This window comes from Lampetra planeri, chromosome 15 (assembly GCF_965212315.1).
Source record: "Lampetra planeri chromosome 15, kcLamPlan1.2.h2, whole genome shotgun sequence".
Classification (NCBI taxonomy): domain Eukaryota; kingdom Metazoa; phylum Chordata; class Hyperoartia; order Petromyzontiformes; family Petromyzontidae; genus Lampetra; species Lampetra planeri.
In genome coordinates, this window is record NC_136121.1 from 8,350,465 (window position 1) to 8,363,751 (window position 13,287).

At 48.4% G+C, this 13,287-nt stretch overlaps 1 protein-coding gene across 1 annotated transcript in view; it reads right to left on the bottom strand.

The window, feature by feature from the left end:
• The window catches only part of LOC144722679 (lipopolysaccharide-responsive and beige-like anchor protein), a 281,782-nt gene that overhangs the window by 176,050 nt on the left and 92,445 nt on the right, over positions 1-13,287 (bottom strand). Inside the window, exon 33 of the mRNA XM_078600981.1 lies at positions 5,532-5,593. Within this exon, the coding sequence (XP_078457107.1) occupies positions 5,532-5,593 (62 nt within the window). The remainder of the gene's footprint in view (positions 1-5,531; positions 5,594-13,287) is intronic.

Here is a 13,287-nt window from a genome sequence, read left to right on the forward strand (position 1 = left end):
TTCTCCCCACCACACACATTCGACCGGCCGATGGACTGACTGCGGTGTGCCTATTTAACTGACTGTGGCGGACACAGACGCAGGAAGATTTCAGAAACCTGCCCCCCAATGTTTCAACTGCCATGTAGGGAAATAGAACCGGTGACCTCTGCATTGCAAGTTCAGCGTGCAAACCATTACACCTTGGCAGAAGCCCCTATTATCGAAATATGCATTTAAATTAGCTCTGTGCATACTTTCTCATTTAAGAAAATGACTTTCATTTTTCATTCTACGCGTTTTCAATCCACCGGGACACATTCAAATACCGCATGAGAGAAAAAAAAGGAGTTGTTGCATGGGAAAGGGGGCTTTGACAATGGCAGATTTGGAGTCGCTAATGTATCCGACCCACGAATTAACGCAGCACATTTCAAGCACGGCGAGTTGAGCGATGGCCCCTGATTAACGGCGGATGCGTCCGCGCGCACGAAACAGCACAATAAGTCTGCGTACAGACCGACAGCCTGGCTGACTGGAACAAGTCTGCGCAGAGTCAAAAGATGAATTTGTTTAAATATTTCCCCGTGATTTAGTTTGCCCAGCTGTACAGGCCCCCGATTTTTTTTTTGCGGGTGAGGGCGGGGGGCGAAATTCCTGCAACGGATAAGGTAAATATTTCTCTCTGCTGAACAACGTGCATCGTGCCGGCGCGTGAATGCGCGTAATAATCTATTATCTTATCTGTTTTCCGAGACCGTGGAAGCAGCACAGGTTTCGTCTTGAGACCGAAAACCATCAATCATTGTTCGCGTTATTTTTTGTTTTAGGGGCCACGGCATAATATTTGGAGTACGGTTAAACACCAGCGGTCAAACAATTAACAAGATATATTTCTCAAAATCAGTAACTAGAAACTAAAAACTCGCAGCATAGGGTGGGGGTAACCAAAATCGCATCCATTATATAGTTCAAGGAACAGCTGAAATTCTCCATGAAAAGTAATAACTGGATTTTTACAATAAGTAAAATAATGCTTTTAGTGTATTTGGCAGCTTATTGGCATTGCAGAACATACTGTTCAATTTTACTTATCTGGAGGTAAATATCAGTTTACTTTTTATTACATCCACACAACTCGTGGGATAAACAATATTAATATCCGTGAAGCAGAAATGCTTTTCTGAGTCTCAGGACTCATTTAAGCAGCAGGGTCCCCGTGTTGAGTTGTTTGATCGATTTCAACATTGAGTATTTCACACAGGAGCGAAAATCCAAGTCACTGGAGACAACCCATGCATACAAAGTTAGTGACACTCAAATCTCTGCAAAGATAGATTTGAGAATCTGTTACATCACGGCCTGGCCACGTAATATTGACCACCTGTAAATGTTCAGTATTTTACGACGATGTTTTAAGCAAGCTTACAGTTTTAAGCACGGATGGAAACAATGTTTTCAGGCCAAATCAAAGTTCTGCTTCTCATGTAGTTGTACGTATCACAGACTTGGGGGTCAATTATCATTCCATTTATTGCTGCGTGGTTCGCTAACATTACAACGTGGTTGCCGTTCATTAAGAAACAGCAATTCTAACTGGATCTGACCCCAGGTGTAGAATATTAAATCGTTGATCGGGTCGCACGAGAACATGGATCTGAGAATCTACGATGCACTGGATCGTTACAGGAGCAAAGTACAACAAAAGCCAAACTGGAACAGATTGCACAAGTCACTCGTAAGTAATGCTCGCGGATGAGCAGCTCGCAACGAAAAACGTCCGATCTAGCAGCGTGAGCGGAGGGCGACGACAACGATTTAAGATGAACGCAGTGCAGCTGCGACTCCTCTTCCCTTTACACCGCCGCGTTTAGCTGTTCAAAAAAGGACGATTGCAAAGAGGGAAAAGGCAAACTGTGGCGGGCGCACGTGCGCACGCAACGGCGTTGCAAAAGCTCTCTCAAGGTCACGCATTAATATTCATTTACCTCGTTTTAATTGGCACCGAGGCCGTTCAAATTGCACACGCGCAACATCCTCGCATATTAATTCCTCCCCCTGGTGAGCCATCGCGTAAGAAACACGCAGCTCAACATTAATAATTCTGCGTGGCAATGTAAGAAGGGGTTTTTAAATTGTATTTATTAATCATCCCGAACTCTCTAATGAGCCAAACATTATAAGAACTGCCTCCTCTAAAGTGTAACGAATGGGCGGAAAACTTTCATTTATAGCTACGTTAGAGGCCATTGCAGAAGCCGCATGGTTCCCGAGCAGTGGAGACGTGGGAAATGCGGCCTTATAACAACCATAAACATCGCGCTACCGGTTATGAAGCACAGTTTCAATTGCTTTCATTTAAATTAGAACAATAAATCCCTTTTGAACATGAAAGGATTTTCTTTTAAAGGGAGAATGAACGTCGCACGTCATCACGTGGCGTACGAGTTGAGCGCGTGGAAAAGTAAACGGTGTTCGTTTAAATATTAAATAACAGAGATTTGCAGCCGTCTGTCGATCCGCTGTTGAACGAAAGCCTTCCCCTGCCCCAGGCCTTTTGGTCACAGGGATTATTTGACGAAGCTCAATGAAAAATGGGCAATTATGGGTTGGTGAAGTGGGGAGCGCGGGGGGCTAGGAGACCGAAAAAAATATTGAGTCGTCACCGATTTTCATTGTGGCTGGCAATCGGCGACAACTCAGGTTGCCAAGTTCGCAGCGCAGTGTGAGAGAACCACTGGACCCGCGCCCCGCTGTAGCCCTGTCGGGGGGGGGGGGGTGTCATCGTTCCACTCAGGAAACGGTAGATAACAACACCTTGGAGTTCTCCAAGCGCATTAAACAACTCGAAAAGCGCGGCCTCCCCGTTCACTTGACCTTACATTTCAGCCATGGCCTATGACCATTCCTGGGAACAGCCGACAAGCGTTAGAACAACTGGTTCATTGATGCTGACAGAGTATAGCAGAGGTCGGTCAATGCTCTGGCAGATGCAATGTATTATCTTAGAGGCTGACAAGCTTGTGCTTTTGCTTGCAAGTAATATTTTAAAATAATAAAAAACTCTACTTATTAGGGGTGTGGCGGGTAGCTCAGAGTTCAGAGCACTGAGTCGAGACCGCTGAGATCCTAAGATCAAACCTGGGCAGCCACCCATGGTGTCATGCTCTCTCTCTAGCGAATGGCAAGTCTGTGCAAATCACACGTCCAAGTTTAAGTCTGCGAGCCATGCGATGGCTTCGGGAGTAGCCAGGACGAATAGTGCTCAATCAGCCGGGCAGTGAGCGTAGGATGTAGTTTTTCGGGTGGCCGCAGTCACACTGTGGGTTGTCTTTAATTCTCCAGTTGTGGAGGTCATCCTAATCGACAATGAGTCCTAACAAAAAAACGTTAATTTTGATCTTGCATCAAATTTGACCGAATACCAAATCTGACGAAAATCAGTTCGACTGTCATGTGGCAATCTCACAGCAGGGGTACGGGGAAACGTGTGGGCCCTACCGGGCAAAGCACAGAAAGGCCACTTGACAGGGTTTTTTTTCCGGGAGAAATCCCGTGACACATGGGGCGCAATGCACTGCGAGATTTCAGAGCGGATTTCTTCGGCCATGATGCCGGAGCTCAGGTGGCATACATCAGTGACAATACCAACATTGTTTTTTTTAACTCAACTTATTAACTGGTGTGTTTATATACGAAATGATGGTTGGCCAGGAGACACGGCTGGGACGCTAACGTCAGGTTGTAGGCAGCCGGGGTCACGTACCATCAGATTTGCATCACAAAGGTTACCAACTTGTGCCGTCTGCTGCCGCACAGAAAGCAGCTTCTGCAAACACAGCGTCGGTCGCGCACGACAGAGGGTGTCTTCCTAACGCAGGCCCTTCCTCGGGGGAGCGCGCCACTGACTAATAACTTAATGACGACATAACCACATCACGGGCCACATAGCAGGGGCTGCTCAAGCGTCCAAGGGGAAAAATAAGAGATGAGAGGGACAATTACTTGATTGTAATTGTTAGGAAAACAATACCGATTTATTTTATTGCACTGACAAGGCCCCGTCCTTGAGAGTACTCGTACCAATAAAGTATGCTAAACCAGAAGTATTTCTTTTGTTACAGCAGCTGACTTTGCCGATGAGACCCAGAAGGTTGAAACCTGTCCAGATTGAATTTGTTTAAACAAATGCTGGTTAGCGTATGCCTTACAAGACCAAAAGGGCAATGGACTAAATGATGCTTTAATCTTATGTGGAGAGTTAGGATGGAAGTGGATTGCTTTACAATTAATTAAGGTCGTACAGATACATCTATTTTTAACATGTATACTTTCCCGAGCAATGTTTCATAATAGATTTTAAGGTCAGATCCTGCGAGTAAAATGCGTGTCGTAAACCCTCCTCCACCCAACATCGCCACTAGGGAGACAAAGGTGGTCGGGCATGGTGCTGGCCATCCACCACCTCGTATGCCGTGCCAGCCTTTCATCGGTGCTTGTGAACAGCACTTGCCCCCACAGTCTGTTCAGGCTATATGGGGGATCTTTCCACAGCCAATTAACAAAGTTGTCACGTGATGAACAAACGCAATCATTTACTTCTACTCAAGTAGCACCGACGGTGCGTTGCTAGAATTCTGGCAGCTGCCAGGACTCAATTATGAAAACCGAAAACTAAAAACACACGAGGCATTCCACAGCTTCGCCCCCATTCTTCGCAGGTAAACCAGAGACAATTTTTTGCGTCTAATTCGCATTTGTTTTGCGTCATTTGTGTTTTTGTTTTGTAAGGGCCACGCTGCCACGCCTCCCGACCACCCCCCACCCACCCGCTGCACACCCCGTGACCCCGGGTAACGAAAAACTGACCGTCAACGACGAATCATTTGCGTTCGACCGGCCGAACGACGCTGTACAGATTCAAGCAGCACCTGGCTCAACGACCGATCCCGCACAGAGGGACGGCGCCCAATCGGAGGCGGGCGGGAGCCCCTTGACGGGCACTCACGCTAAGCGCTCTCGGTTGACTTGTGCCGCGTGCAATTCCACTTCCCCCGCTCCTTCACCCACTGCGCTCCGCCAATTTGCATGGCTTCCGCTATACGACACCAACAGCTATTAGATACCCTGGCCGGACGAGGCTTATACGGTAATGACTTTTATTTAGCCGTATACCCATGATGATACGCGCACGAAAGAAAGTTAAACGCTAACAGCCTGCGCCACAGCCGCCGATGCCGCCGCGCCGTTTCCCCTGCGCGAACTCGGGACACTCTACCCCTCTAAACGCTGCCACCTGTTCAGCCAATTAATTTGGCAGCGTTCGGAGAAGGAGAGGGGTGTGTGAGGGGGGGGGGGCTAGGGGGGGTCCACGTGCGGAGAAAAATCGAGCCGAGATGCGAACGTCACGGGGATGTAACGCAACCCCCGGTATAGCAGGAATGCGTGACCCCTGTTGATTTTTGGCGGCCAAACACGCACGATCGGGTGGCAGCGATCAAAGGGCGTCACGCTGGCCGAGGGAGACAGAGCGAGGGCCGGGGCTTTATTACCTGAGAGCACAGCAGCATGACCAGCTCCACCACGGACGTGCTCGACTTAATGCTTGCCAGACCTGCGGGAAGAGAGGCAACGGGCACGTGAGTGCGTGTGTGCCGCCAATGCTGATGATGATGCTGCCGATGCCGATGTCGCGTATGATGTAGCCGTTTTGGATGTCTCGTATTGCGTCTCGACGCACGTAACTTTACAAACACAAGAAATTAAGCACAAACTTTGAATGATAATTGAAATTTTTAAAATAATAATTGCTTACAGCCCGGTCATCAATCTACTGCCCCTTCCCACGCCGTGGCGATCGTGGGGGTTTGTGTGACCTCACTTCGCCACGCCGGTCGGTACGGGTTGGTGAAGAGGGGGTGAGACCAAGGACCGGTACAGACATCACACGCCACTGGTGTTAGCCATGGCCGGTAATTGAACTCGGGTGAGCGGGTTTTGAGTGCAGTGCATTAACCACCGCACCACCGTTCCCCACCTGGCTAGAGATAAATGGTTTACTGCGATTGTTAAGAGCTGCTCGCTAAACTGCGACATCAAAATGTATTTGATAAAACAGCCAACACGAACATAAAACACCTCAACGCTTTGCTCAGTAATATTGCCTTATAACAAGTATTTCGGTTCTCCTTATTTGTGTTTGAGCGGCGACTGCCAGCGCAATGAAATTTTTGTTCACCCTCAACAACAATGCTCCCTATTCGATTACCAGATGGCTGTGCTGACACAACGACACTTGCGAAACATTTTTATGATCTCATTGGCCAAGCCTCTTCAACCGGTGCTCGTAACAGCGCTCTGTGGGAGGCGCTAACGATGATATCATCGCCACTGTGATTGTGGGGGAAGTGTTTTTGCTTCCCCATCGCTCCTCCGTTGCACGAAGCAACCTTCCCTTATCCCTGGGATATCGCTTAGTAAGCACGGCACATTTCTCTTGACAGCCTGAGAAGTTAACGTGCATTCATTCATTAAAAGACTCGGTTCATGGACGTACCATTTGAGTACATTTATTTAATCGACTGATAGGACTTCGCTGCAAAACACACATCAAGCAGAGGCGTATAGATATATAAATGAATGTATTCAAAAGGTCATGTAAATGTTTACATACTATAATTTAAATGCCAATCGTACCATTCAGGAAACCTTCACTGGGTGACAGGACCTTTTTTTCCAAGAGGGACCTGCATCAAGACGTTTAGCTCATTCCAAAAATTAGTTTGGCATGTCGGTAGCTTCAACAAAAAAACCCATGGACATATCATCCGAAGGAAAATATCTCACCATATAGGAAGGGAGCAGGAACTGCCTGGAAATGCTTTGGACCGAGCGTTGTTTTCTTGCCTTACACATTTCCCAGGATGGCGAACTCAAAAAAGAGGACGATCCTCGGAAAACCGGGCCAAGGTGGTCAACCCTGCGCGGGTAGGAAACCAGAGGACCCGGAGAAAACCCACACATATCTACGATGAGGGGGTAGCACTCAGTTCCAGTGTCTGCTGGTCGCGTCACAGCCCCACCTGTGGAGCACCTGGAAAGCCCCAGTTTGTCACCCATCCAACAAATAATCAGGCTCAAACCTGCCAAGTTTCCAAGATCCACAGTGCAGCAATGCTGCAGTGCACAAAAGTTAAATATACAAAGTAACTTGAACAAAAAAAAACGTATTCCAACATTACAGCAGACAACAGCTGTTGTGCCTAAACATTTACGATACCCACAAATATTCTGCATTACACTGGCCGTATTTGACCTGGTTAAGCGAATGTCTACTGCATAACATTAAAAACAATACATACACAAGTACAAGATCTTCAACTTAACCGTATATAATGTCTGGGCAAGCACTATCAGTGAGCACCTATTAAGGCCAGCAAGGGCAGACAAAGCGGCGGTTACAGCCAGCACCAAGCATGCCTGGCCACCTTTGTCTCCCCATCACTGAAGCTCATACGCAGGACCGGGTGCACATAGGCACTCGATCAAATGAACTTGAATTGCACCCGGTCTCATCAGACCTCGGGGAAGCTAAGCCGGTATATGAGCCTGGTTCGTACAAGAATAGGACACTGCCTGGAAATGCCAGATGTGTTTTAGGCCTGGGCTATGAGATAGCCAGCAAACTGCAGAAAAGGCAATGGATTCTCACATCTATCCGTGCGGATCTTTCAGCATTATCCCCCGCCCCAGCCCCCTCCCCCATATCCGCGATTGCATTTCTCCGGTTAACTCCCGTTTCGTCCGCAGTGCCAAAACAACACTTATTCACGGACTAACTGACCAAACATCCCAATGTGGCAGGACCCTCGTGAAAGTGGAGCTCGAGACTCGGAGAGACGTCCTCACGAGTAACGAGTAAACCGGCGGGGGGGGGGGGAGGCATCGTTATCACGAACACACATGCACGCGCGCGCGTGTACGCGTTTGCACTCGCAACAGTGAAAGTACTTAATCGAATATAACGGGCACGAGGCAGACATACTAATGGCCGGGAGAAGGCTATGAATTTTCTCCGAGGTTTTCATTAAAATGTTGCAGGCGCCCCAGGATCAGGTGTCTCGCGCTCGCTTCCTGGCCTCATGGAGCGGGCGGGTTTCCCCGACGTTAAATTCCCCGCATGGCGCGCGATAAAAAAAAAACGCGCGATTCCCAACCGAGCAACTCTCAACCTCCTGTACGCGAGATTCCTCTCGACGGGGTGGGCGGAGTGGGGGGGGGGGTAGGGGGTTTCTCACTGTTGTTGATCATCAAGACTCCAATCACCGGACAAGTCAACATGTCCGTCAAGAATAGGCGATGTCTCAGGCAATGGCCCCCTTCTTCATATAGCGTATCGTTAATGTGCCATGAAGAAGGACCACATATCACAAATAGCACGCCAATGTCATTGCACGGTCCGCCAAATGACACAATCGAAGGATCCCGATTGCACGGCATCAAATGGTGAAGTGTGGGCAGAGGGGATCGTGAGAGTCTTGAGGCTGAACTAAAAGAAGGGAAGGAGTCAGTTGTGCAGATGGCCAAGGGTGTGGGGTGGGTGAAGGCCTCAGATGGCGGGGGATGGGCTAGGAGAGATGGCAATGCAGTTTCACTGCTATTGCATCACGTCCGTCAATCAGGAAACAACTTAAAGTCTCGCTCTGCCGTGGCCGTATGACTCGGAACAACATGGGACGGGACCTTTTCATTCCATCAGACGAAGCACGTGGCCTCGGGTGGAGCGGTGGCAGAGTGGTTAGCACACCGCACCATGAACGTGGCAAGCACAGTTCGTTCAACACCTACAGCTAACGTCAGTGGGGCGCCATGGTATCTAAACTGGTACTGGACCCCCCCCACCACACCCCCTCACCCCCACCCCCACACCCTCACCCCCACACCCTCACCCCACACCCTCACCCCCACACCCTCACCCCCACACCCTCGCCAACACACCCTCGCCAACACACCCTCGCCAACACACCCTCGCCAACACACCCTCGCCAACACACCCTCGCCAACACACCCTCGCCAACACACCCTCGCCAACACACCCTCGCCAACACACCCTCGCCAACACACCCTCGCCAACACACCCTCGCCAACACACCCTCGCCAACACACCCTCGCCAACACACCCTCGCCAACACACCCTCGCCAACACACCCTCGCCAACACACCCTCACCAACACTGTGAATTATGGTCACGTAACCCCCATGGCCAACACGTTGAGGGGGGGGGGGGGGCTTTAGTGCAGAAGTGTATTACCAAAGGGCTGTAAATTATGACAATTTCGATGGAGGTAATCTTGGTTTAACACAAGTCCTTGCTCCAACACCAAAACAGACCCGTAAAGTAAAATGACACGGAGGAGCGGCCATTAACATGCACCTAAAGCGTTGACAGACACCCAAGCATGCGTTGTTGTGTACGTTAATGCTGCATCGTAAATAGTGAATAAGAAGAGTGGATATAAAACGTGGACATAGGGTTTGTATATTTACGTCACCACTTATTTATCTCGGGCTTCATCTCAATAAGAAAAACAAACTTCCTTCCTGCGGAATGGAGATGCACTCCCCCAAGCGAGCTCCACTGCGAAGCCGACCTCTTTGTCACTGGCCAGTTTGTATAACTTTGCGTAAGCGTGAGTAACTTCGTAATTTACTTAACGCGAGGCCTCCCACTCCTTCGCGAGGCCAGAGATAAACAAGTGTCGTCCTCCAAGCTAATTCTCACGCTCGCAGTTATTTTCACACAGAATTGAGCCACCGGTGCGCATTCCAGTTTGTGCCTCTTTTGCCGAGATTTCTTTGAGCGTTCCTCATCGTCAATATCACCATCATCAAAATCACGACCAACCATGTTCGATCCACTGCTAGACGAAGGTCTCCCCCCCAAGCAATCGCCATCGCTCACGATCACGCGAAGCAACGATCCATCTCGATCCTGCACACGAGCTGATCTCACCTCTCCTCGGTGGACGAACGAACTCCATGGCGCGTTCCCTCCTGCGAGCGCAACTCCTTAAATTTGCACCGTATTAATAAATTGCGTTGTGGTAATGATTTTGCTGAGCGTGCTTGACAAATATGTAAATGCTTATGTTTTTACTGCTTGGAATCGGCTGTGCCATCGTAAAGTTATCAACACAGCGGTCACCCCGAGCCAGAACAGCCGAGCCATGAAACTAACCATTCGACTGCCTACTTGAACGTGAACTCCCTCCGTGCACCCAGAGACACAGCTCACCCCGCGACGTGGCCAGGCAGTCACACTTTGGACAGTTGTTGCAGAGGTTCACGGTTCAAATCCAGTAGGTCGCCCCGATTATTACTGCAGGTGTCATTACGTTCAGAATACTACAACGTGCCGTCTGCTTCACAAAGTGGATGTCAAAGATCCCGTGAAATCATTTGCAAGAGCAGGAAAATTGTGTGCTGGTGTCAGGGTCCAAATTTGCCAAGTTCTAAAATCACATTTATAAATTTTGATCATATGTCGCAATCACTGCCCCCTAATGACACACCAATAGCCCAGGTCACACATATAAATGAGACTATCCTGGTCTCTGGAGTTCTCACCTTGTTGAACCAAATTAACTCGAAACTTGGGCGCTACTCGGCTGCCAAAGCAAATTCTGCTCGCGAGCACCTATGAATGCCAGCACGGCACACGAAGCAACACTCATCGAAGGCTGAGGCCCCAGGTCCAGTTCAGAAATCACTCTGCACTGATGTTAGCCAAGGACTGGAATCTAATTCACACGCACACAACTATGTGCAACATGCTAAAGTAGGAACCACTGCAAATGTTCGTAATAGTGTGAGCCGTCCCACGTGTCATTCCACTCCTTGGCTAACGTCACAGAGGGAGTCTGGGGCTTGGGTGCAAAATTCACCAACTTGACAAAAATGCGGAATTTATTTATCGTGCCACAGCAAGTGAAATAAGAAACGCTGCAATGGAAAGTGTTTAGATTAACACCGCGCATACTTAATGCAATAAACAAGTCAACAAAATTCTAGATTTGAAGTTTGTGATTTGAACTCAACAAAAACACACGCTGTCTTTGGAGCATATGAGGCGACAACAGTGCAGCTTACGGACAAATAAAAGCCACCCATACCCAAGCTGCCGGATTAATTTCCGAGAGAAAAGGGCATTTGTAATACAAACCTAGCCCACGATCCAGGCTTCGAGAGAAACTCATCAGGTTGCAGAGTATTCACGAGACAGTGAGAGCTTGCTATTGTATTTAGTTGCCAGGAGGATGCTACTATCTCGGTTTCTCAACGCAATCTCGGTGGCCTCACACTCTCAGTCAGGCAAATTTGGTGACACCCAGCACAGCATGTTGCATTAAGCAAATGTGGACTATTTTGGCTTTTCATTTGTTATGTTGATGTCATATTCTTAGGTTTTTTTCGGTAAAGTCACGTAGGTAAAAAATTAAAATTAATAAAAGTAAAATTATAATTAAATAAAAATCACGACGTTTCGGAGGCAACACAAGCTTCTGTCTTCAGGTGGAACCGTCACAGCACGATAGCTGTGACGGCACGATAGCTGTGACGGCTCCACCTGAAGACGGAAGCTTGTGTTGCCTCCGAAACGTCGTGATTTTTATTTTATTTTTATTTTACTTTTATTAATTTGAATTTTTTACCTACGTGACTTTGCCGAAAAAACCTAAGAATATGAATCCTTGCAGTCACGAAAGCTTCAAATCTAGAATGTTGATGTCAGTGTACATTTATTTAGTATCCTGTTTTGCTGTAAATATGTTTTTTTCATTCAAATATATATATTTCATGTAGATAAATTATATTGCAACAAAATGAGATGAGAATGCTCTGATGATAGCTATAATTGATCCTTATGGCGGTACCCCGGGATACCAAATAATACTAAATGGCCGAGGCAATTAAATACTTTATTTCTGGGACACTATTTTTTACAGGGGTGTACTTAACTCCGCGACTGGGGTACCAATCAATCCGAAATCAGTGCTACTCCGCGATGTCGAAACGCAGCGAGGACGATTCCGCCGAAACCCTGAACGCTCGTACGCACCGTAGTGGTGCATCGTGTACAGTTCATCGAGATGAGTCGATTGCCGCATCGCCGACCATCAACAGACTAAAAATGACTGCATCACGGACATTATTCGAGAGCCGGGGTACTATGGTGCCCCGGGGTCCCGTCATAACATTTAATTCATAGCTCTTTGTCAATCCGTTTCTGGATAAAGGCTGCCTCCATGCTGTGCTGCTCAAAGGTGTTGTTCGACCATACTTCACTGCAGTATAGTAATCACACAGGCAATGGTAATAATAATAGTAATCCACATCGGCAGGATAACTGACACTCTAATGACAAAATGTAACAGCATGAAAACAAACCAATGCGGATCGATGTTACGTTTGAGGCTCAATATTGTAACCCGGCCACTGAAGCCAAATTAATTAACACTGGACATCAATTCCCTATCACAGTCATTCATGTGGTAAGCACGAGGGTTGCGTTTTAATACGAGCGCCTATTCCCCGACACTGGGGATCGTCGCAATCTATCACTTTCTGGAGGCGCGTCGCTCTCTTCACTCGTAACGGTGCCACTCCAATTAATCGGCGGCAGCACAATCAGGGGGGCGACCACCGGCGCACTGCGGAGTCGATCGCTCCGAGATTAAACGGGCCGCAGCGCCACCACCGCCGGATCCCGATCTGCCCCTCGCATATTTGATACGGGGAAACGTCGCGCCGACCTCTGACCCCCCGCGCCCTTCCCATCTGCCCCCTCGCGAATGCCGCCCATTAATCACACGCCGGCCCCTAGGCCGCTCTCACTCAGCCCAGCATGATAAACGTGGCAACAAAAACAACATCAACAACAACAACAACAAAAACCCAGCACATGAAAAAAAAACCTCCGGCTATCCCCCCCGCCCAATCCTATATATTTTTGCTTTTTGTTATTTTCTTCCTAAACTACTTTGACCGTGGATGTGAAACGAATGGCAAACTTTACAGAAAATAAATGGTGCCCGTCCAGCCACCGGGGTGATGGATAACACGCAGAGGCCGGCAAGGCCTCCTAGAGAAGTCCCCGTTTCCCCTATTACTGTACTCCGGCTGGGCGCGACGGGCACATTTTTTTTGCCCAGTGCATAGACGACCGCTGGTTCACACCGCGATCGTTTTCACGGTTCCACAAAAGCTCGCAGGGAACAGGTCAGCCGCGCTCTGATTTTCTAGAAAGGC